Source organism: Stegodyphus dumicola, chromosome 1 (assembly GCF_044657685.1).
Source record: "Stegodyphus dumicola isolate Sdum_Otavi_A_Nest chromosome 1, ASM4465768v1".
Taxonomy (NCBI): Eukaryota; Metazoa; Arthropoda; class Arachnida; order Araneae; family Eresidae; genus Stegodyphus; species Stegodyphus dumicola.
Window position 1 is genome coordinate 53,262,813 of NC_140768.1, and position 26,594 is coordinate 53,289,406.

General features: G+C 33.5%; 1 protein-coding gene across 1 annotated transcript in view; it reads left to right on the forward strand.

Moving 5' to 3' along the window:
- LOC118204280 (cytochrome P450 18a1-like) overlaps positions 1 to 24,685 on the forward strand; it is a 36,882-nt gene extending 12,197 nt beyond the window's left edge. The window contains exons 3-8 of the mRNA XM_035376618.2: positions 8,774 to 8,880; positions 11,025 to 11,326; positions 13,224 to 13,330; positions 17,917 to 18,172; positions 23,936 to 24,126; positions 24,386 to 24,685. Coding sequence (XP_035232509.2) covers positions 8,774 to 8,880; positions 11,025 to 11,326; positions 13,224 to 13,330; positions 17,917 to 18,172; positions 23,936 to 24,126; positions 24,386 to 24,564 — 1,142 coding nt within the window. The 3' untranslated portion in view covers positions 24,565 to 24,685. The remainder of the gene's footprint in view (positions 1 to 8,773; positions 8,881 to 11,024; positions 11,327 to 13,223; positions 13,331 to 17,916; positions 18,173 to 23,935; positions 24,127 to 24,385) is intronic.
- Positions 24,686 to 26,594: the final 1,909 nt, after the last annotated feature.

A 26,594-nucleotide genomic window follows, 5' to 3' on the forward strand; every position in this document is an offset into this window, starting at 1 on the left:
CTGAAAAGAAACTAAAGACAAGATTCTAACTACGAGGTTCTCTAAAATAACTAACTCACCGCGTTTTACAATACCGCTGCTAATTCAGCAGACTTGAAGCTCACTGGAACGATTACCACTACTTCCCGCCAAGCACATAGGCCGCAACGCGGGGTTCTTCAATTCTCGCTAACTACCTCCGCGCTCGCTAAGTAAGAATCTCACACCGAACTCGTTTCCTTCTATTTAAATCATAATACTTCCGCTGATAATTTGAATCCTTGCGCGTTCTACTCAAATTTACATATTCTGGCATTGGCAGTTCCAGGGGAAAGTAAGGCTTGACAGGAAAGATAGTTTAAACTTAAAATAAATGTTAGTAAAAATAAATATAAACCCTACATTTGCCGCTGCCAGAATTTGGAAAACTTGGAAGCAGGTCCTACAAACGACCTGTTGTAAGTTTCTCTAATTCTGAACTAACTGGCGAGAACCTCGTTTACACACACAAAAAAAAAAAAATCTTATGTAACAAATTTTATACTACAATTCTGTTGATCTTATAAAGCTCTCTTCTTACAGCAACTTTTCCTGGACTTCATCAATTAATCTTGGTCTTTCCTTCCAGCATCTGGAAGGAATAAGTATCAGTATCTTTCTACATACATTATAATTTACACTTTCTTGACACAATAAATTTTTGTTTTTAAACGATTCGGTTTTCTTAGTTATTGCTTACTTCACATTCATTCAATTTTTCAAGCATTAATTTAACTTTACCCTGGCTCTCCACCGTGTGTGGTGTCAAACGGGAATATTCGTGTTTTAGTCTTACAACACTTCCCCTAACCACCATGATTTGTTAGAATTCAACAACCAAATAGACACACCTTACTCGACATTCTACAACTCAATGAGCTACTTTAATATTCTTAAAAATTCAAATGTAGGTGGAGAACCCTGCAAAACACATTCATTCTAACTTCCCCCTCATTCATCTTTAAACATGCAGGCTTTCGCTCTAAAGCATGACTTTATCTACAATTTACTACTTAAATTTTGATTTCATTGCTTTTAAGCATTCACTTTTAGCATCTACAATTTTATGCTTCTAGACTAAATTCTACTTTTACATAACATTCAAGTATTTACATACATTTACAAAAGTTTAATACATATGCTTTTTACAATTTACCATAAAATGAATAAGAGAAAATAAATTTTTACTTTACTCATTCTTCGCCAAGCTGGCGGCACTGAAAGTAAAATTCTTATTAATAGAAGAATACGAAGTTATTTTTATCTTCGGCCAATTTTTGGCTTTAACATAACAGAATTAGTCTTTCGACCAACAGAAAATGCTTGTTTTTAGCTTTTACACTTAAAGAAAATAATACTTTTGTCTTAGCTAAATAAAGTAAAACAAAACTAAGTCTCAACCGAGACATATTGACTTTCGTCAAAACATAGAACTTCGTACTTATGCATAACATTTCGGAACAAAAGAGAAAAAAAATTATAGAAGGTTTTAACTTATCTTTGAGTTTTCGATGCTTGAAACTCCGTCATCCGTTTTTGGCAAAATTGATCCCAAGTTAGAGGTTTCATGGATGTCAATCTTCTCCTTATTGATCTCCGAGTGTCGTCCACGTTGCTTTTTCTTTTGCGTCCTCTACATGCTGGCCTCTTGACGGAGTAATCGTCTGGTTGTTGGCCTTTCCGTTTCTGCCTGGGACGGCTGGTCTTGACGTCCTCCGGTCTGGAGTCCTTCTTGAATTTCTTCTGTTCCTCGTATTTTTGTGCCTCCTGCTGGCGTTTCAGTTTCCGGAACGGCGGCCTTGCTGGCGCCTGACTCTGTGGCCGTGTGCGCGTTCTCCTTGATGTGTAATTTCTCCTGCTATCCTTTGTAGGTGGTGTTTTTCTCTTTACCACGGTTTCTTTACCCGGTTCATCTGTATTTTTGTTTTTCTTAAACGCCGGAGTTTGAAAATCATTTTTTCTTTTTGATACCGACGTCCGGGTTGTAGAAGTGCTAGGTCTCTCTTCAGTTCTCTGTTTCTTGGGTGGTGGAATAGTTGTTGTAGTCTCTGGCCCTTCTATTTCGTTTAGACTTGAGTCCTGCAAGAAACTTTTAAGGATTTCAAAATCATTTGGATTATAGTATTTTTTCACCTGGTCGGGACTTGCTTTACAGATTTCCCCTCTCTCGTTCTTAAGATATAAGACTACCCCTTTGATTTCCTGAATTACATAGGGGCCTTCAAACTTTGGAGCTAGCTTTGCCATAAAATTGTCTGGGGCACTTGATAAAGAAAATTTCCGCTTCAATACTTTATCCCCAACTTTAAAATCTGCTTCACGGCGTTTTCTATCATAATAAAGTTTCTGCCTATTTCTTGCCGTATCCGAGGTTTTAAGCGCCTGATCAATCAACTTTTGCACATCTTGTTGTTTAAACTCCTGCTCTCTTTGTTGCACAAAGAATAATTTATCTAAAGGCGTAATTAACTTTCTGCCTAAGAATAATTCTGCTGGAGTTTTTCCCGTAGTATCATGATGTGCCGTTCTTAAAGCATAAGCTAATTCATTTATGTAGCCATCCCAGCGCTTGTGATGTGTGCTCACGTAACTGCGAATTATTTTTACTATGTTTTTATTAACTCTTTCTGCTATGTTAGCCTGTGGTCTATACGGAACCATTTTGATATGGCGTATGCCAGGTCCATTGCATATGTTTTCAAATATTTGACTAATGAATTGTTTTCCGTTATCGCTAATGACTTTTATCGGTGCACCGTATTTTAAAATGTATCTGTGTAAGAATGCATCTGCGACTGTTTTGGCTGACGCGCGTTTAAGTGGAACAATTTCTATCCATTTTGAAAAATGATCTACTATTACTAAAAGAAAACGATTTTTATTTAACACGCTCTGGGGGAAGGGACCAAGGAGATCTATGCCTAAAATTTCATTCGGAAATGTAGCGCGAATGCTATTTAAGTACCCGGCCGGGCTGTAATTAATATCATTCATTAACTGACATTGATTGCAGGACCTGACATACGCCATTACTATTTTGTATAATTGCGGGAAATATACCGCCTCGCGTACCCTTTTTAAAGTCTTTCTGACCCCTAGGTGGCCCGCTGTTTTTTTTTCGTGCAACTCCTTCAAAATGCTTAATCGAAGCGAGGCTGGGATGACTGGCTTATACTCAAGATTTTCGTTTGTTGTTTTCGTATAGAATAATAAATTATCTATTATTTCATAGTTTTTTTGCTCTATTTCTTATCGCATCGATATCTGTATGCTCAAAGCTTTCGGGGTCTTTCAAATAAGCATAGATATTTCCAAATTCAGAATCAGCTTTCAGTTCAGTAATAACCGTATCTCTAGAATCTAAAATTTTTGAAGTCAACACAGCGCATTTAAGTTCATTTCCTTCGTCGTCCAGTTTTATACGAGAAAGTGCGTCAGCTACATTGTTTTCCTTACCCGGTTTATATTTTATTGTGATATTATATTCATGGAGCTTTAAAGCCCATCTTATTAACCTGGGCGTTAGATTTTTCCCCGAGTAAAGTCTACCAACAGCCGCATGATCCGAAAAGACTGTTACTGGCGATTTGCCGAAATAAACTCGAAATTTGTGTACAGCCATTAATACGGCTAATGTTTCTCTTTCTGTAGCTGTATAATTCCTTTGTGTCTGATTCAATGTTTTACTAAAAAATGCCAGCGGATGGTTATTTTGCATAAGAACCGCACCCACCGCATAGTCTGACGCATCTGCTGCAATTTCCAGGTTTTCGTCCCCCTCAGGGAATTTTAAAACAGGGGCATTAATAAGCGCTTCTTTTAATCTTTCAAAAGCTGTGTTAGCTTCCGCTGTCCACGTAAATTTACTCTTTTTTCTTTTGATTACTAAGAGTGGTTCAACAATATTAGCGAAATCTTTTATGAAAGATCGATAGTAAGAACATAATCCAAGGAAAGACGAAAGTTTCTTGGCGGTGTTGGGCGGTGGGAAATTCTTAATAGCTTTTATTTTTGAATCTTGCGTTTCTATACCCTTTTGCGAAATTTTATAACCGAGATATTTAAGTTCTTTAGTTGCGAACTTGCATTTTGAGGCGTTAATTGTAAGACCGGCCTCTTTTAATAATTTAAAAACTTGTTCGAGGTCATTAATGTGTTGTTCCAACGTACTACTCGTTATAATTATATCATCTAGATAAATTAAAGTTGATTTTCCTAGGACAGGCTTTAGAACAATGTCCATAGCTCTCTGGAATGTTGATGGGGCCCCACACAACCCAAAGGGCATGCGTAAAAATGCATAAGTGCCTGATTTTGTTATAAACGCGGTTTTATGTATATCTTCGGGTCTCATAGCTATTTGATAGTAGCCAGACGTTAAGTCCAAAGTAGACATATATCTTGTCGATTTGATCTGTCTAATGATCTCGTCTATAACCGGCAAAGGGTAAACTGGAAATTTTGTAATACTATTTAGTTTTCTGTAATCGATAGCAAACCTCCAAGCCCTTTTATCCGAAGGAGGAAACTCGTTCTTTTTCCTACATAGTACGACTGGACTAGCGTACTCACTATTTATGGGCGTTATTATTTTATTCTTTAACATCTCCTGAATATGTTCTTCGATGATTAGGTCTTTTTATTTATCATAACGATACGGTTTAGTCCTACAAGGTTTTTCGGCATTTAATTGAATCTTGTGAGTCACGATTTGGCAGTTTCCTGGTTTTTCTGAAAACAAATGAGAAAAATTACTCACCACTTGCTGTATTGCTTTACTTTCCTGGTCATTCAGATGGCTAAGGTCCAATTCAGGTGTCTCCACAGGTTCCACCACCCTCTGGTCCATCTCCAACACCACGGAACTATCTTGAAAATTTAATTTGGCCCTCGCGGCCCTTAAAAAGTCCATACCTAAAATAAGAGAGTGTTGTAGGTCTTTCAGCACAAAAATTAATACCTTGAGATTTTCCTCTTTTACCTGTAAGTTTAATGATAATTTCCCGATGCAGTGACATGTTTTTCCTTGCGCCGCTATAATTTCCGTATTTCTGGTTTTAAATAGTCGTATCCTATAAAAATTCTTTTTGAAGAAATTTTCACTCATAAAATTTCCTTCTGCTCCTGTATCTATGAGGGCTTCTACTGGTACATCGCCAACCAGGACTTGTATAATTGGTAGCTGTGAGTTTTTTACGATGACCGTGTTTAAATGTCTATTTGAGGGTTTTTTTAAAACTTCCGGGGTCTGGACCCTCCCTTTCACAGGCCCCTCTAGTCGTTTAAAGCTTTCCTTTCAATCTGTGTCTTCTGGGTACGCGGATGTTTATTTTCAAATTTTCTTTTTGGGCCTTGACCTTCGAGTTTCGATGCGTTAGCTTGATAGTTCTTTCCCCCATACGAGCGATTTCCATTTCTGGTTTCCTCCTTCCTTCGGGTACTTTGAGAATATGTTTCCCCTCTCGCTCTTTCCGCGATTCTGCGATTTTGAAACTTCACCGCCAATTCGAAGAGTTCCTGCAATGTTCTTGGGTTTCTAATTTCAAAGTAGTCTTGGACAGCGGGTAACAATCTTGGTAATATTATTTCAATTATCTCCGCATCGGGTTTTTTTCCATACAGCATATCCGTTAGCTTGATTTTTCGTAAAATAAAGTCCGTCAATTGTGCTGTATCCCGTTGATAGAAACTATATAGTTCGGCTTCCAGCCGTGCGCGATCTTTCACTATGGGGAAGGCCTTTACTAACGATTTTTTGAAATTTTCAAATGTATACGTCGGGCTTCCAAATTCACCTAGAAGAAATTTGCCTATATTTTTCCACCATAGTGCGGCCTGTCCTCTTAGTGCTGGTGTGGCGATGGCAACGTTTTGTCTTTCAGGCACAGGGTAGAGCTGAAAGTGGTTTTCTAGACCTTCGAGAAATACCGCCACCGAATTTTTTCCGTCGAAATAGACGTTTGGCTTGATTGATGCTCTCAAAGTCTGGACCAGGTATCCAAATCCTTCTAACTGAGTTGTCATTTCTTGGTGTTGTCCAGCGGCTTCCATCCAGTTTTCGGCCATTTCAGTTCGATAATTGTTCGGGCGCCAATATAACGTTGCACGCCTCCAACTTGCACGCAACCAAGAGGTGACTGTGAAAACTTGTATAAAAGATAGAGCCTTGTGAAGGGTTTAAGTCCCTTTTTATTCAACGTAATAAATTACAATTGCGTTCTCTTGACGCTTACAGACGGTGCCAACTCGGCAGTCAAATAAAAATAACCTGAAAAGAAACTAAAGACAAGATTCTAACTACGAGGTTCTCTAAAATAACTAACTCACCGCGTTTTACAATACCGCTGCTAATTCAGCAGACTTGAAGCTCACTGGAACGATTACCACTACTTCCCGCCAAGCACATAGGCCGCAACGCGGGGTTCTTCAATTCTCGCTAACTACCTCCGCGCTCGCTAAGTAAGAATCTCACACCGAACTCGTTTCCTTCTATTTAAATCATAATACTTCCGCTGATAATTTGAATCCTTGCGCGTTCTACTCAAATTTACATATTCTGGCATTGGCAGTTCCAGGGGAAAGTAAGGCTTGACAGGAAAGATAGTTTAAACTTAAAATAAATGTTAGTAAAAATAAATATAAACCCTACACAACATTTAAAAGAATTAGAATATTACTAAATTCAAATACTTTAAAATACGTTATATAGAATATAATTAACATTAAAACATATGGACAATAATTATCTCAGCAATTTTTGAAAATAGTGTATTAATTTTTTTAACAAAAATTGAAGTATACAATTATAAAATAAATGAAAAATATGTACTTACATTTTTTTGTGTCATTTAACCTGTTGTTTATTGATAAGTACCACCAAAAAAATCGGAATCATAATTTAGAGAACATCTTTGAAGGAATTCGATGATATGAATTGAATTTTAAAACGGCGCGAAAATGCACAAATTTTCAGTAACCAATGAGGGAGCTGATTACAGCTCGTTAATGCACAAATATTCTATAACCAATCAGAGAGCTTATTACATCACGCCTAGATTTAAAATTAAAAAATTCATACATAATAAAATCATTTTTTAAAAAATGCAAAATTAAATTGTATTTTAATATTTAACAGCCATAAATAATGTTTAAAACATTAGATTAAATTTATACATATTAAAACCAATTACTTTTAAAGTGAGGTGACGTCATTGATTACACCATCCACAACATAAAATTTCATAAAATATCATAAACAATAAAATTTTTATTTCAAATAAAAATGCAAAATTAAATTGATTTTTAATATTTAGAAGCCATAAATAATATTTGAAACATGGAATTTATGCACAATAAAACACATTATTTTTTAAATAAAATGATAACAAAGTATCGGTTACCATAAATAACTTATCCAGCAATGGGTTTATCATAAGTTGTATTACTATTACTCGCCAAAAGAAAAATCGCCAAAATCCGTGCAACCGTCTACCAAAGTAGCACCAAGAGTACAATGATTGGGATCAGGAAATAATCAACGTAAGGAACAGTAAGCAATCTAATGCTCTAAACAATTGTAATATATTGATATACGTCCAACACATGACAAACGAGTATATGACATACAACTTAATTTTACTATATTATAAATTGCACAGCACACCATAACGAATGGAAAATATTACAGCAAAACTGAGCATATGGTAAAATAAATAAGTTTAAATCAAAATATGAGATGGGCATGATGCTAAAACTAAAGTCAATGCAATTCATATGCATTGAAGATAGCAAATTAAGGATTAAAATAATGAAGTAAAATTAATTTACAGTTAAAAAACAACACAAGGGAAACAAGGGAGATGCAAAACATTTTCCATCTTTCCTGTTCCGAATAAGCTTAATGACTCTACAGACTTTAAGTCCAATAGTGAAGAATATGGTTGCAAGGAAAGGTAAGTACTGTTTGCTTTGTTACATACGAGACAACAAGACACGGAGATTTTTTTGTTTTTTCATGCTTATTCAAATTTGTGCCAATTTAAACAAATCACTCACAAATTTATATGAATTTCTGTAGAAGTTTGAAGTTTGTAATCAGCAATGATTTAGATAAAATTGGCTTAACGAGGGGAAAATCATTCTTATTGAGAACTCAAATATATTTGTAGAGTTATTAAAACCTAATGACTCTTACAGTTAAAGCAGGAAGCATGAAATTGTGCAGTGTTGTTGCCGGTACTTGAACTCTGGATCTCCCGATGGCCAGCTGGATGTACTTTCAATTACACAACGAAGACAAGGGGGGGAGTAAATACCTTACTTTATCTCTCACTTAACGGGCGACTGGGGAGGAGGGGAGCCAAACGCTAAATTCTGATGGTGACGAACTATCGTCCATCGCTTTTTAATTTAGCCCCAACTGCAGAGTCATTAGTTTTGTCGAAGCAGGAAACGTGAAAAATGTAAAATATTTCTACGGGATTCCCTTTACACCACAAAGGAGGGAGAAAATACCTTGCATATTGCGGGAAGAATTTTTATCTCTAATCGAAATCCTTTCATTTTATATAAAAGTATATTTAATAAAACAAAATGTTCGAATTTTAAATAAAAAAGCCGGATAAAAAACATTAAACCATGTAAAAGGAGTTTTAGTTTGAATGCAACATTTCCATATTGATTCGTAACATTCAAAACAAAAAAGTGTAAGCTTTTTAATTTTAATTATTTCAATTTATTTATTTAATTTTTACAGAGACTGAAGCTTTCAATGGACTACCTTGGATAGAGCAGAGAAGATTTTCACTGCAGATGTTTCGAGATTTGGGATTCGGAAAACCACGAATGGAAGAACTCATAAAGGTCACAAGTGCTTAAATACAATGTCGTTTTAAAACTGAGCAGCTCACCTGAAAATTTAACATTAAAAATTAAGATACACCCGCATCTGTAATACAAGGCTTTAATTAATGAGAGCCTCCTAAGCCTTTTTATTCAGGCGACTTTCTCCTTTTGTGTTTCAAAGACAGCGCAGCATTACAATCACTGCAACGAAGAGTACAGATCTCTCCGATAACGCAAGAGATATCTTGGTTACTCTTGTTTTTAATAATTTATTATATAAAGTAAAGCGAAAATATTGAAATCTAATATATAATATAAAAATGACTTGTGATTATAGCTCCTTATAAGTAGATATCTGAGAATAATTTGAAATGAATAGAAATTGATTAAGATTATTCTTTTCCTGGTTGTTACTCATAGTAGATGAATTTCAAAATGTGTAAAATTCAGCTTTTGATATTTTTCCTTCATATATGTATGCCCATACCTCAGTTTGTTTCACTTTTAAATTTACTGTTGAATGATATATGTAATAGCTGTTCAACTGCTTTTCATGAGAAAATTCTATAATGCAAACAATTCAGAAAATTCAACAAATGAAGCATTACGCGTACATATAACATACATTACCCTCCAAAAATTAAGTATGGAACAAAAAATCAACTATATTTTATAAAGTTATACATTAGCTTATTTTAGGTTTTCCAAGGAAGTACTGAAAATATTTAGTTAAATGATTTATTCATGAGAACTACAATAAAAATGTTTGATACTTTCAGGATTTTTGTAATATTCAGTACTACAATAAAAATGTTTTTTTTTTTCAGAATTTTTTGTAATCTTCAACATATATTTTACGTTTTCATTAAAAAAACAGATTGTTAATAGGGAATGTAGTTCTTCTGACACTGACACAAATTTTGCATAAATTATTCACCTCTTAATCAGATAATCCATTATAGCAGAGAGTAATTGCTACCATCCTTGTAGAAGAAGCAAAAAAGAAGTTTACAGCTCCTGGAGAGAACTTTGAGGAGACAGACTTGGTAGAGATAACACTTCCAACGTCATCTCAACGATTTTTATATTGCACTATGATCCAGAGAAATAAAATGTTGGACATGTAGCCTTTCAATATATTTCCTTTGAAGGGATGAGAGTTTCACATACATAAAGAAAAGCTTGATGAAATGCTAAATTATAAGATTTCACATACGTTTCAAGGAACTGGTATTTTTCTGCCTTCACAGTACCTTCTAAGAACATGACAATGTCGGTGAAATATCCAAAGAAAAGACAACCCATATTACGTACTACACTTCCCGATCTACGCCATGGTGTTCAATGTGAATTTTCGAGTATTGCTGTCTGAACGAGTGTGACGCTTATAAAAAGACAACTGGTTGGACTGAAACCTAAAATCTCACTAAAATTCAAATTACTGATATCTTTCTAACGTTACTGTACCTTCTGTCAGTATCCAAATAATAAACAACCCGTACTAACCATTCTGTCAAAGTTAAAAGCGTAATATTAACTGACATAATGAAGGGCATATAACTTTTTTCTCAAGATCACCTTTATTGTCCGACTCTATGCAAATCCTGATCGATTTTTTTTTTTTTTTTTTGTGTGTGTGTGTGTGTGTACAATTGTGATTGATTTGATTTGCATGCTGACGTCAGTACTTTAGTGGTGATCTCCAAAGGAATGTAACGTATATTATTCATGCAGCGAAATTAATCTTTTCTTGTTTATGTTTTATCAATGCACATTTTGAAACACTTGAATATTTTTATATTTCTTAACGGAACAGACAAACCGTCCTAATCATTCTATCAAGGTTAAAAGCGTAGTATTATTGAAGTTGCGTGTCACTTTTCTCTCAAGATCACACCTTTATTGCCCGATTCTATGCAAATCCTGATTGATTTATTGGGTTTTTAAACCATTATTATTGTTCTGATTCACATACTGACTTCAGAAATTTAATAATGATCTCCAAAGTTATGTAAAGTATTATTATTCGTACAGCGAAACCTTTCGAAATTAACCATTTCTTGTTTATATTTTATTAATGCATATTCTGAAAGGCCTGAATATTTTTATATTTCTTAAGAGAATCAAACAAAGAATATTAAGGTTTATTAATTTATTTACAGGAAGAAATCATGGATTTGTTAGACCATTTTGAGAAAACTGGAGAGAAACCAACAGAAGTGAGACCCCTTTTGGCCTCAAGTATGTCCAACAACATTGCTATGTTAATCTTTGGTTACCGGCTACCATATGACCACCCAAAACGCAAGTTGTTAGATTACTGCATCACAGAAAGTGCAAGGCAAGCCGGCCAAGTTGCATGGCAAATCTTTTTTCCATGGCTTGCAAAAATACTAATTTTTTTGCATCTTGGAGGCAAGAGCTCTCTTTCAAAAGTGAACAAGATTTTTAGGGATTATGTAAAGTACGTACATTGGCTTAAGTTTCCTTAAATTTATTTAAATTTAACTCATTAGTAGAGTGAGTTTAACTTTGATAGTGCTTATTATATTTTACGTGTCGAAGGTTAATCGTTCTTAATATTAGCGGTAACGATAATTGCTATTCAAACAGAAACTTGTTTTGCAAGTTTTTCAAATGAATAGTTACTCCAAAAGTTCGATAAGATTATACATATTTTCGTACAAATATGGAGGATAGTAATGTCCAATTAATTTTACATCGCTAAGCTAACATACACTCTAACACATACGTAGCGTATTCGGAAACTAAGTACCGTTTCATTCTAGCGCCGTCGCAGCGCTGTGGTAGGCGTCCAACGCATGCGCACTAATCTTTCTTGTTCACTGACTTTCAATTGTCGCCATTTTGGTTGCTCTATGTTGTGTTTTCAGTTTGCTGTGCACATTCAAAATGTTTAAGACAATTAGTTCTCCCGCTGACTGTGAGATTCGTGCCGTGATTAAATTTTTGAACGCGAGGAATTTTAAACCGGCCGAAATTTATCGTCAAGTGACAGAAGTTTACGGTGAATACGCGATAAGTTATCGAATGGTGAGAAAGTGGGTAAGAATGTTTAATGCAGGTCGAACAAATGTCCACGCTGAGGCTCGGAGTGGTCGGCCTTCTGTTGTCACCGATGATTTGGTAAGGAAAGTTGATGAAGCAATTCATGAGAACGGGCGCTTCACAATGACAACTCTTTCAGAGGCATTTCCACAAATTTCACGTACTGTTTTGTTCGAAATTGTGTCTGACCGCTTGAATTATCGGAAACTGTGTTCCCGATGGGTTCCAAAAATGCTCACTGATGTTCACAAAACAAAGCGACTTGTAGTGCCCTGACGTTTCTCACGTGGTACAGTGATGAGGGAGAAAACTTTTTAAACCAAATTGTGACAGGGGATGAAACTTGCGTGTGTCATTTCACACCAGAATCGAAATAACAATCGATGGAGTGGAGACACACTCATTCTCCGAAAAAACAAAAGTTCAAAGTGACAATGTAATCACAAAAAATCATGTGCACTGTCTTCTGGGATAGGAAAGGCGTTTTGCTTACTGAATTTCTTCCCAGAGGTGAAACCATTAATGCGGCACGATATTGTGAGACTTTAACAAAGCTAAGGCGTGCCATTCAAAACAAACGAAGAGGAATGCTCAGTAAAGGAATTTGTTGCTCCATGACAATGCTCGGCCCCATACTGCTGGTGTCACTCGATCGTTAATTCGACAGTTTCATTGGGAGCAGTTCGATCACTTGCCGTACAGCCCGGACTTGGCGCCGTCCGACTATCACTTGTTCCTGCACATGAAGCGCGAGCTTGTGGCAAGTGCTTTAGATCTGACGATGACACAAAAAATGCTGTGGAGTCGTGGTTGTTGAAGCTTTTACATGTAAAAACACCAAAACATGAATCTTTGCATCATTTAAAATATTTTGTAACTGAAAGTATACATATGCTACCAAAGATTGCGGAAGTAAAGGCTGGGTAAAAGGAATTTTATGGATACGGTAAATATACTTCTAATAAAAATTTGCCATATTCTTATTTTTTGAAAAAAACATATGTACTCTTGTATTTAAGATTAACTGAAAAATCTTGCAGTATTCTAAGTAAATGTGGATAAATTAAAATCTTCCTTGCACCCGTAAATGTTTTGATTTTGATGATTCTCGTTTCTTTGTAGGTGAAAATTTAAGAGTCAGCTTTTGAGGGAAAAATAAAAACAATTATTGCATATGTTTTGTAAGATTAATGATACTTTTGTGCATTCAAAGTTAAAAAATTTTTGGATAGAGATGATAGTTTTTTAGACAATTTTATAAAAATATTTCTCAACAATTATTAATTTTGCAGTAAGGAAGTAGAGCAGCACGAAAAAACGCTAAATGAAGCTGACATTCGGGATTATATCGATGGATATTTGCTCGAAATTCGTAAAAGACATGATCCAGCATTTTGCAGTAAGTATGATCTTATTTATGTATTTTTCTCATCTGCTTATGTGCAGTCTTAATATAATTTCTTCAGTAAAAAGTAACTTATAGATTTAAATGCAATTCCTGCTTATTTTATAATAGCAAATTTTTTAAAAAGGTGTTATGAGCAATAATATTGATATTTTATTTTATGGACTTTCTTTTCTTATTTGATTACGAACCCTAAACAACGAATTATTAATGATAAAAACTAATAAAATTGCATAAAATCTGAAACGTTTGTTATATTTGTTATGTGCTAAATTATCACTGACACTCAGTTATGTTTTATTTTTATTCCATATTTAAAACAATATGGCTGTAGATTTTTCTTGCCGATATTGTACATTGAATTATGTAAATATAAAATATACTCTTGATTAACTGCGTTGAAGATTAACCAAGCCCTGTCTAAAACTGTTTTATTTTAATTTGGATAATGAAAAAATTAAGATATCAAACATCAGAATGAAGTTCTACGAGACATAAAAAAAAGGAGAAGGAACTGCACGAAATAATATGAGTTATTAAGCCAGAAGGGGCAGTAGCCCAGAAGGACTATTAGTTTCGAAACAACATTAAGCGTTGTTTCACTTTTCAAATTGTTGCCACCAGATATTATCGCTCTGTATTATGATTTAAAGAAATTAAATAATGAAGAATCTGCATGATATGTATGTTTCTCGCGTTGTGAAAAAACGACGGTACTTAGAGGTATCAAATTTTAATAACGTAATCCTCCACCAGAACTTGGGCACCGGAATTTGGAATTTGCTTTGAAAAATATGAATAAAATTAAGCCTTTTGAAGTTTTATTTACATGCTCTGTTTCTTTACTTTGACATTTCAACACCCCTCATTTCAGACTTCTTTGCTTTTACCTAATACTGTCACATATTTACCATGGAGGAGTCATTAAACAAACTCGTCCAAATGTTTATTAGTTTTTAATTTCACCGACCAAATCCATCCCACATTTCCGATTTGCTGTTTCGGCAGTCAACACAACTTGATCAAGCCTAATTTAGCTTTTTCTCGTTCGCAAATTAATCTTCGTCGGATTACCCGTATCATATTGTTAAATTAGCAATCTACTGTTTATTTTTTATGGATTTTTTATTGATTTTTTCGGTATTTTCATCATTCTAATTTTTTGTTTCCTGTGATGTTTTAATTGTTTGGCTTTGCAACTCAGTAAAAAAACTTTTATTTCACTAATTTTTGTTTTTCAGATATATTTAGGTATTAATTACTTAATTGACCATTTATATGAAAGATTTCCAAATTATGGTTCAATTTCATCTGAATGTAACGTTATAGAAATGACCTTTAAGATTCACTCAGTCAAGTCTATTTAATCCCTTGAGAAAAAGCTTGGCTTAATTTATCCTATATTTTTGGAATTATACATTTGCTAATTAATTAACAGCAATTTTGATTTTCATCACACTTTATATTTTTTGCAGTTAATTTTATTCAATTAGCTTTTTTAAATGTGTTCTCTTATTAATTTTTAAATGTGTTCTCTTCTTGTTTATTGGGATAATAATTAAAAAATTAAGAAGAAAATATTTGTAATATTTTATAACGGAATTAATTGCTTTTACTCAAAATTAAAACCTTAGGAAATTCTCGAGAATATTTTTCTACATTATACACAGTATCACATAAGTTGGCTAAGAAAAACCGAATCCAAAACAAGCAAATAACACAACTGTAAGGCAGGCGATATTATATTGGATGGCCTAAGATAAACCGGATATGGGAGATTTCACTTGCTTTAGGTTGGTTATCTTGGATCAGCGATATATATAAAATAAAAATTGAAAAGTGAAAAAAGTAAAAATTGAAAGAAAATTCAGAAATAATATTCAGATTAGACTAAAAAGAATATAAACGAAATATCTATGAAAGATAAAAAAATATGTAAATCAAAATTTCAACTTTAATTTGCAACAGCTTCTTAATTCTTTATTTTAGTTTGAGTATTTCCCTTTCTATTATAAAAATAGTTATTACTTATAATAAAACTTATTAAACTGAACCATTCAAAATTAAGAGCAATGTCATATGGTTTTTACATCATGCTGATGCCGCAGACGGTTTGTGATCTGCGACTAAAATAGTCAATAATAATTTCAGAATTATAAACCAATAAAAATACTATCGAAACCGGATTAATTCATTCCGATCTAAGTTTTTGTCTTTACATATATCGCATTTGCTCTGCGCTTCTCCAAAACCTGTTAACTCTTTGCTCTCTTCAATATTATACTTTTAAAATGTAACGGTGAAGATTTAAATATCCAAAAATAGGCGTTATGGCTCCCAATTATTTAATATTCTCTTATTGAAATGCTTGGTCAACTAAATAAAAAGGAATGTGTAAATCTACCTATGCTGCAAGTTTGATTTTTATTACGCGTCTTCAATGTATCTAAAATGCTTAGTACTTTGAAATGAATCTATAATGAATCTACAATAATCAACATTGAAGTTTCTCAGCAATAATTTCGAAAGATCTGTATTGTTTTTCTTTTCACAAATAGAATGGATACTGAAGTGAAAGGATTAGAAGAGCCTAATGAACAGACAAATTTCATCCCAAATAAAACCCCTCAACAAAGACATTTGCATTGGTAGAATAATAATTAAAGACAAAATTCTGAAATTAATTCAAAATTATGTAGATTATATTATAGTTGTAAGTGACTGAATTAAAACTTGATATAAATTTAAATACCTGGAGGTTTACATATTTCTAATTACAATTTTAAAAATAAAACTACACGACTAAATCTTCTATTTTTTATAGTGTATGATTTTAAGATGTTATTTAAAAATATGAATTAATTGAAAATTAAATTTTCAAACTGAAATTTTTAGTTGAATGTTTTAGAGCGATGTACTTAAACTTATATGTTCCGTAACAAAAATTATTTGAATCTATACTCTAAACACAAGACTTTTGTATTTTCCTAACATAAACCTCCACGTGTGTATGTGTGTATTTAATTTTGGCAAAGCACACTAGGGCTATCTGCCTAAGGGGAGGGATGCCTTCGTGGAGGACTTTCTAAGGGAAACTGGCTCGTATACACGTTACACATGGGGAAAACCACGAAAACACCCATGCAGCCAGCCCGTTCGCGGGATTCGAACCTCGGACCGAACTACCAGTGTTCAGCGACTTTACCGCTCGGCCGCTGGTGGGCTCATAAACCTCCACGATTTCTGTATTAGTTTACATTATAGTAATTAAATTATTACTTAAAATAAAAAGAGAATATTTGTATTTATTACGTCTTTCGATGGACAGCAATAAATCAATTTTAACTTTAATGTATTAGTACAAAAAGATATATGCGCTTTAGGAGTTTTCCAGTGTTTGGTTAGCGAACCAAATACATGTCTCGCACTGATAAAGTTACTCAGTTTGGATGGGGAAAGGATGCTCATATTTAGATTTTAATTTTATTATTAGATAATAAATTACTGGTAAAATAATATGAAATGCCTTATCAAAATCACAAGCCCTTGTGAATCCAAAACTGATTTATTCCTAATATACAACATTTAATTAAATTTAATAAGGGCATAGCACATTTAAGTAACTTCAGTAGTTTATAGAGAAATACAAGGAGGTTAGAACAGATGGAGTAAGCACGACATCACAAAAATGAAGCCAAGGAAATCGCAATAACGTGACGTCACAACTCATGATAGCCGCCTTGCAGCGTGTAGATAAGAGTACTAAACATATTGTTAAATAAAATTTCACCGAATTTGAGAACAAATATCAACGTCCGGAAGCTGAAAAGTGTCTTTAGGCATAATTTGCGTAAAATGTCATTGAAACTTATACTAGTTCTAGGTTTTACCATGTTCTAGGTGTTCTATGCTTCAGCTAAAATTTTCACATTTCCATACCTAGATTTTGTACAGTTTGAAACAGTTATCCTTGCGATTCTTCTATGCACTAAGAAGAAAATCATTTCTGTTAAGTATTAAAATTAGAACGGGGGATTGATAAACATTGAATGATGAAAGCTAACATTAAGACAGCACCAATTAAAACGTAAACAAAACCAACCAGAAGCTCGCCTATGGCAGTGTGCCATGATAAGTCGTAACGTCATACTATGATATTTCATGACTTCATTTTCATTGCTCGAGGCCTACAGAGGAAGCTTACTTCGTTTATTTTAACCTCCTTGGTGAAATAGATAAAATAATTTAAAATATATAGCTTGTTTATTGATAAATTTGCTTAGCATCAATTCGCTTCGCGTATTAAAATTAATAATTAATAATATAATAAAATATTTCATTTTTATCTTTCCAATAAATCTATGATTTTTCCTCTTGCTTTAGTAATTCTGCACAAACATTTTAGAAGTAAGCTAAAAATAATAAGGCTTAAAACATGTATAGTTCCTTACGATAAAAACGTAAACGAAAGCGGTCTTTGATAAAGTTAAGCGTCATATAAATTTAAAACAAAATTTTCACATTAGACAGGATTAACAGTTTCTTTCTACAGTTTCAGTTAAAATATTTTGTTTATGCAGAGCCAGTTCTAACGGATATGGTTGGAACTTTCTTCGGTGCGGGAAGTGAGACTGTTCGCTTGACACTCGAATGGTTGCTGCTAACTATGGCAGCTTATCCAGATGTTCAGAAGCAAGTTCAGACTGAGATTGATGAAGTTATTTCGCGAGAACGCCTTCCTACCTGGGAGGATCATCGCCAAATGCCATACACTGAAGCCGTCATAATGGAACTGATGCGTTGGAAGACAATAATACCAATTAATATCCTAAGATAGTAAGTAATGTAAAGAAAAAATTAAAGAAAGTTTGTCTCGCAGGTATCACACTTATGCTTATGTTCTGATTTCGGTTACAGCCGAAAACATCGCGGCAAAAACATCGCAGACGAAAACGTCGCGGAGAAAACAACGCAAGGCGAAAACGTCGTGCTACAAAACATCGTGGGAGAAAACATCGCAAAGAGAAAACATCGCAGTTTTAAAACATCGTGGTACAAAACATCGTCGTCGAAAATAAAGCGCTTCAAAAACTTCGCAGTTTAAAAACATCGTCGTCGAAAATATCGTGGTAAAAAATAAAGTATCTACAAATTATCGCATGACGATAACATCGCAAACATGCTTTTTTCAGGCTTTAATAACTATACATGGATATTCCCGTAATATTTTGTGAGCACAAGATGGAAAGAAGGATAATTTTTACTTTCATATTTTTTATTAATCAATAAATTTTTGCTGAGAAAATAAAAAAGAAACTTAAGCATAGAAAATTAATGCAATTTATAGCATTGAATAGAATTTTAAACCGACATAGTTAACTAACAAAGGCCATTAATAAATCAGTTTTTGTAAAGTTTTCACTGGTAATTTTTCATGAAAAGTATAATGTATAAGTTGCATTTAGTTTTCTATGCTTAAGTTTCTTCTTACTTTTTCAGCAAAAATTTATTAGTTAATAAAAAAAAATGTGAAAGTAAAAATTATCCTTCTTTACATCTTGCGCTCACAAATCATTATGGGAATATCCATTTACAATTATTAAAACCTGAAAAAAGCATATCTGCGATGTTATCGTCATGCGATGATTTGTAGATACTTTATTTTTTACCACGATATTTTCGACGACGATGTTTTTAAACTGCGAAGTTTTTGAACTGCTTTATTTTCGACGGCGATATTTTGTACCGCGATGTTTTAGAACTGCGATGTTTTCTCTTTGCGATGTTTTCTCCCACGATGTTTTGTAGCACGACGTTTTCGCATTGCGTTGTTTTCTCCGCGACGTTTTCGTCCGCGATGTTTTTGCCGCGATGTTATCGGCGGACACCTCTGATTTCATTTGAAATCATGTTATATTTGCTTACTAAGTAATCATTTTTGTTCAATCTTAGAAATACTGTTGTTGAGATTCTAAGACCATGCGATTTTAAATAATTATATTTTACATTTTAAGTGAATAACAATTTTTTATTTTGAAAAATTCATAAGTAGTTCCAAACGATAGTCACTTTCAAAATCTTTCGTAGCATGTTAAATTGCAGTAGAATGAAAATAATGAAGGAATCGTTAAATGTTACAAAATTTTAATAGTTCCTTCCTTGTTTCCATACTATTAGAATTTTACATACAATATGTATAATATTGGAGTGGCAAGAAAGTAATTTCGGTTTTCACAAATATATAGCGTTATGTTCGTTTTGTTATTCTTCTGTGAATCTTACTTTTTTTTTTCAGCTGACTCTTTTAGCTTCTATAGAAATAAATTCCTTGTATTTATGTTTACAACTGTTAGTTTATGGTTAATTTTAATATGAGATGCAAAACTGAACACATTCAACATATTTTACTTTTTTTTACTTTCATAAAGGAAAGAAAGAGACTGAGTGTGAAATTTATGGTCTTGATAACTTAACAGAGTGTCAGATTTTATTGATTTTATTGATTAACAGAGCGTCAGATTTTATTGATTTTATTGATTAACAGAGCGTCAGATTTTATTGAAAAATTTTGTTCTGGAGATTTTTCACATGAAGAGGATTAACATTCTGGCCGACCTTCTGCAGTTGATGATGACAAAATTAAAACCATAATTGAGTCGAATCATTATATAACTCTGCGAGAGTTTGCAAAAGAGCTACATGAATCACACACGATAACTGAAAATCGCATACGATGTCTTGGACTCCGTAAGGAAGCTTTATATTTGGGTTCTCCATTAATTTTAAAAAAATCATTTAAAACGCAACGAATCAATATTTGCGATACGCATTTTAAACGTAATACAATCGATACTTTTTTTAAACGAATTATTACTTGTGATGAAAAATAGGTTGTCTACAACAATCGAAAAACATCATGGTAAAATTATGATGAACCAGCACAAATCCTATCGAAAGCTAAATTACATCTGGAAAAGGATGATGTTTGTCAATTTGGTGGTATTACAAAGGTGTTGTGTATTTTAAGTTGTTTCCAAGCAACCAAATTCAGATTTTTACTGCGAGTAACTTATGAAACTGGAGAATGCAATCAAAGAGAAAGGCCAGAATTTGCAAATCGCAAAGGAGTTGTATTCCACCACGATGGTGCGAGGCTTCGTACATCTTTAGCAGTACGTACGAAATTGCTAGTACCTGTTTGGGAAGTGATGTAGCATCCCTCATATAGCCCTGACCTTATACTTTTGCTTTATCATTTGTATAGAAGTTTACAAATCTTCTTGAATGGTAAAAATTTCAGTAATAATGATGACCTCCAAATCGCACTTGAATGAGTGTTTTGTTGATAAAAACCAGAAGTTCTCTGAGTGTGGAATTGTAAGGTTACCAGAAAGATGGCAAAAGGTCATCGAAAGAATAGAAGATATTTGATTGATTAAACTTAATTTTCTGTGTAGAAGAAATTAAGTTTTATTTCACACTAAAACGTCGAAATTACTGTCTTGCCAAACCGATAAATATACTCTATTACAAACGCAACAAAATGTACTAAAATTATTCGATGCTTCTCGTGATGAGTTTTATTTCTTTTAGCTGTTTCATAAAATCCAGTTCTTTAAGGGGACTCATACACCTTAAATCCCTCATGATCTTCGAATATGTGACTGTTGCAAGAATTGGGATATTTTATTTATTTTAAAAGCAATTACTTCCAACTTTTTACAGCTGTTTACATAATATAGCTGCTTTGGAAACTAGTAACCAGAAAGTTTGTGTTGCCACAAATATTTTTGTAATTTAATCGTCTTTGTGACAAAATGTTTTGCCATGTTTCCAACTTGCGCGCACGATATTTTAAAAAAAGGCTCATGTTACATACTTGAAATTGGATGGAATTCTTTATATGGGCACTCTTTTCTAACTGAACCAACAATCTGATGAATATTTTAATACTGAAAAATTTTATGGACGAAAACATTACAAATTTTGTTAATAAAATACATTTTATAAACTCAACTCAAAATAAAATAAAAATTTAACATGGAATTTTTAGAATTTTAGGTTCACAGTAGTTTCCAAATGTTATAAAAGCTAGATATTAAATATGGAATTAAATTATGCAACAGAATGTTTTAAACTGTGCGCGCAAGGTGGAAACATGACGAAAAATGTTGTCACAAACCAGATTAAATTATAAAAATATTTGTGGCAACACAAACTTTCTGATTACTATTTCAGAAAGCAGCTATATTGTGTAGTTAGCTGTAAAACGTTGGTAGTAATTGCTTTTAAAATAAATAAGTTATCCTAATTCTTGCAACAGTCACATGTTCGAACATGGGTTTTAAGGTGTATGAATCCCCTTAAAGAAGTTCGAAACTCAGGCTAATAATCTGACAAAGAGTCTTACAACACATTAACGTATAAGACGTGAAAGTTATATCGTGAAGATACATTGTGAAAAATTGCAGATTAACCAACTGTTACATCATTACATGAGTTTCATGCTCCAGCATCTGAGCAACTAAGTTTGATCTGAAATTTAGAAAAAGGTGTGCCGTATAGCGTGTAATTTTTATTCCCAGTCGGCGCTATGTCCTATCTGAATCATTAAGAAAGCTTCAGTATGTTTTAAACAAAGTGAGTTAAAATTATGCAACCGTTTTAATAATAATAATAATAAAAACATACAACCATATTTTAAAAAATTATACAAATAGTTATGTGGGGGTGTTTAGTTTATTATTTATAATATTTTTCAATTTTTCAAGAATTTAAGATAATCGATGAACAAGTGGATAAATTCACGGAATATTTGTAATTAATTCTTCTCTGATTCGAATCCAAATTACTGAATTGATAGGTTAATTGATTTAAGCAAAGCACACATTGTGGTGAACCTTTTAATGGAAACTGGATCGCAGTTACGTTACACATGGAGAAAGTCACGGAATAATCGCTCTTGTGACCAGGGATTCGAGCTACCAGTGCTAAGCGATCTTACAGCTCGGCCGCAGGTAGGTTGGATTTCCTGCTTGAACTCAAGGGTTTTCGTAGGTTTTCGCAATGTATGATGTTAACAAGTTCTCTTTAAAACAGTCTCCATGAATGCATCTGACCTGAGGAAGATAGCCTTCGTTTGCTTTTCCGAAGTTAATCAATTTGGATAATTTAATCGTGATATATGTATTTATCAAAACTGGCAATAACTGAATCTAGGCAAAAAAGTAATGTGGTAACGTAAAAAATTCTGAAATTTTGATTCTTATGCTAATTTACCATAAAGTTGGCAGTTCGCTCAACGATTGTAATTTTCATGAGATTAGCAATGTTTTGGAGTGAATCTCCTGAACTGATTTTCTTAACAGCAGATTCAGAAAAGCCTGCACTTAAGAATCCCTCCATTTAAATATACAGTTCTTATATGCTATACCATAGTTAAATAATTCTACTGAATTCAAACTCATACTCAGAAACTTCATCTTATCATCCATTGCCTGAGCAAAATTTTATATTTTTGGATACGAAAAAACTTTATGGAAGGAAACAAACGAGTTCCCTCTTTTAAATCTTTACTTGAAAATCTTCTAGAACGTCAATAGACTCAAATAGTAAATGTTTTCATAAAAATTTTTCCTATTAAAGAAAGGTTTTTGAACTTGCATAGAAACGTACATTCGTGTAGCATTGACAACAGCAGTTAATTTAAACAGAAAATAGGCAAATTAAGATATTATCAGCATTATATTAAATAACAATTAAATGTACTGCACGTGACCAATAGTGCTCTTTCTCTTGTTAAAAATGAGATTAAAATATTAAGAATTTGTAGCTTAATCTTGAAGAAATTATACATTGACGAAAAAGTACTGAACCTATCTTTATAGTATCACTTACAAAGATATTGTACTCGTGTAAAGTTATATAAAGAAACAACTTTAGAATTATGTAGTCTTATGTAAAACTCCATCGATTTCAGGGTCCATCAGCGGCCGAGCGGTAAAATAGATGAACACTGGTAGTTCCGACCTGGGTTCGAATCCAGGCGAACGGGCTAGATGCATGGGCATTTTCATGGTTTTCCTCATGTGAAACGTGTATACGAGCCAGTTTTGCTTAGAAAGTCCTTCATATAGGCATCCCTTCTCTTGGGCAGATAACCCTAGCGTTCTTTGCCGTAATAAACTAAACCAAATCATCGATTTCAAAGGAGATGACACAGATACGTTACGCTCAGAAGGGGGAAACGTATAATACAGGTAGAACGAAACGCATAATAAATCGGAGAGAGGAAATGAAGCCTTGCTATTTTAACAAATGCGAAATGAATCAAAGTTCTACTTAAACAATGAAACATCAGTTCAAATTATTCGAACTGGCACGGAAGAAGAGTATTAAGGGCATTTGGGCTTTTACAATTTGTTCTAAATATGCCTCCCTTTCCCCCTGATCCACTTTAACAATTTACAAATTATTTATTTATTAGTCCAAAGAGGCAATAATACTGTATAATATTTACTATAAATATGGTAAAACTGGTATTGTATTGTGTTCTTGTCAACATTTTTACCTGTCATTTATGCTTTCTTCTATTTGTAGTACTCTCACAGATGCAAAAGTTAATGGATTCTTCATTCCAAAACACAGTCTAATTTTATCTAATCTATGGGCTATCCATCATAACACTGAATACTGGGGTAAAGATGCTAATATATTCTATCCGGAAAGATTTTTGACAGAAGATGGAAAAGAAATTAAAAAAATAGAATATTTTATACCTTTTTCCATTGGTGAGATATATTTTTGTATGAACAGCTAATCCTATGTACGATAAAATAAAATCAAATAACGCAAATGATAACTTACCTCTCTGAATTTAATTTTAGTAAACATTATTTGTGCTTTCGTTCTTATGTATAGAATAATTGACGTAAAATTCCAGTACCTATAAAAATTAAATTCAATAATTTTAAAAACTCAAAATTTACTTTTTTAATATATTATCATCATCATATTATTATTTTATATATATACACTCTTTTCTTCTAGGCAAAAGGGCTTGCCCAGGTGCAGCATTGGCGCGGGAAGAGGTTTTCTTATATTTTGTTTCAATTCTTCAAAAATTCAATATTTGCTTGCCGGAAGGGAAAGTTCCTGATCTTGACGGAGATCTTGGAATTGGCCTTACACCCAGAAGCCAGGAATTATGCCTGAAAAAGAGAAATTAAACTTGTTTAGATAATTAACTGCATGGACAACTAATACCGTTTGCGTTATACAGGAGGTGATAAATGTTTCGAGCTACAAAACCCAGATATCAAATAAAAATTTTATTATTGTTTCCTTGAATGTTTGTGTTAGACATCTTTAGAGTCCAGTGAATGAACTGGACCAGTCTGTACACTGGAGTAACAGGAAATTACACAGGAGAACGGTTCAAGTACCCTATATTAACTCTTTAAAATTTACAAATGCGTCAACTCGACGCAACAAACTTCGCCTCTACTTGGGCGGTAACTGAAAGTCAGATAATTGAAACTAAAAGTTGAAATATTTAACAAGTGATAAAACTAGTCTACAGGGCTCGGCGAGATCCCGTAAATTAAAACCCCTTTGAAGCTAGTGGCAGCAGATAAATGCAATTAAGCCACTTGAACCAGCAATAAGCAAACGTACCTACGGCAGAGACGGCAGCTAGAGCCTAACTCTCCCTTCCTCCTACCGTAACTCGGCTTCCTTGAAGGCAGAAAATTTGCTTTTCCTTCTGCGCGCTACAACTATTCTGGCACTGACAATTAGGGGAATTAAGGCTTATAGGAAAGTTTCAAATAAAACTTTAAATTATTAGTTAAAATAAATATAAATCCTTACAGCTGCCGGTGCCAGAATTTAGCAGACTTAAAAAAAATTTCTTAAAGACCTGTTACAAACTGTTAAATTCTAGAAAAACAGCTCTGAGCCCCGTTTACATACAAGAACTAAACTTTGATTTAATTACAATACAAATAATTCGTTTTCATCTAAATTTTCCGTTGTAGAATCTATCGTTCTTGATCATTAGGGCAATCAGTCTTGTCCTTCCAGAGTAACTATGAATACATGTTTCTAAACATACAAAAAATAACACTTTACATTTACAAGCATTGAACCTTTTATCGAGTTCCTAAATCTCTAGACTTTAATGTAATTTTCTCAAGTTTACCGAACATTGCGGTTTTTAAGGGACACAAGTATTCATCCATATTCAGGGCTTAATTTTAGCTTAATCCCCTTCTGGATCTCCACAATATGTGGTGCAAAACTCAAGTGCTATATGTCACAGTGAACAAACTCTCCACCTAAATACACAATAGTTACACATACCAACCTTTTAAAACACTTCTTAATTCAAATTCGTAAATTCTCCATGAGCTAATAAATATGAAAATTAACTGTGTTAGTGAAGAGACCTACACATTCATAGAATAATAAATTTTTCCCACATTCGGGCTTTTGAAACATGTAAGTTTTTGCTCGGAAACGTATGATTTAATTTGACTAAAATATCCTCACTTCAAGAGTTTGAAGCATTTTTACACTTTAACTTTTACACTTCAAGATTTTCTTACATTAACTTTTAAATATATTTCGAAATTTTTCGCACTACATAATTATTCTAATTTCTTTAGAATTTAAACATGAATTAGAGTATAATTTACCTTAGCACAATAGATATTTTCACATTTTATAATCGCATACTTTTAGCATACTAGAGAAAAAAATTACTTGACTTCTTTCTTCTGGCCAAAAGGGCGAACCTAAAACAAATTTTCATTAACAAGTACTAATAAGAAGTTGCTTTTATCCGGCCAGAACTTTTGAGGTGTTAACATAAATAGTCTTTCGGAAAACAAAACCTGAACTACTCGTTCTTTGCATTAGCATTACATTTTAGCTTTGTGCTTTCTCCAAATAAACTTTAGTTCTCCACAGAGGCAATGGACTTGAACATGAAACTTCATACTAAAAGATTAACATGTAATTTTACAGACAGAAAGGATTTATTGAAAATTCACTTATCTTTGTGTTTTGTTAAATGGTACTCCATCATCTGCTTCCTGCAGAACTGACTCCCTGTTAAGTTGTCGACTGTCGCAATTTTCATTCTGGCTGGGGTCGGTCTTGACGTTTTTCTCCCCTATGCATCAGTTTCTTAGTGTGGATGATGGTGGCTCCTGATTTTTTTGTTCGTTGGCCAGAACGTTGGTTCTTGGAACGT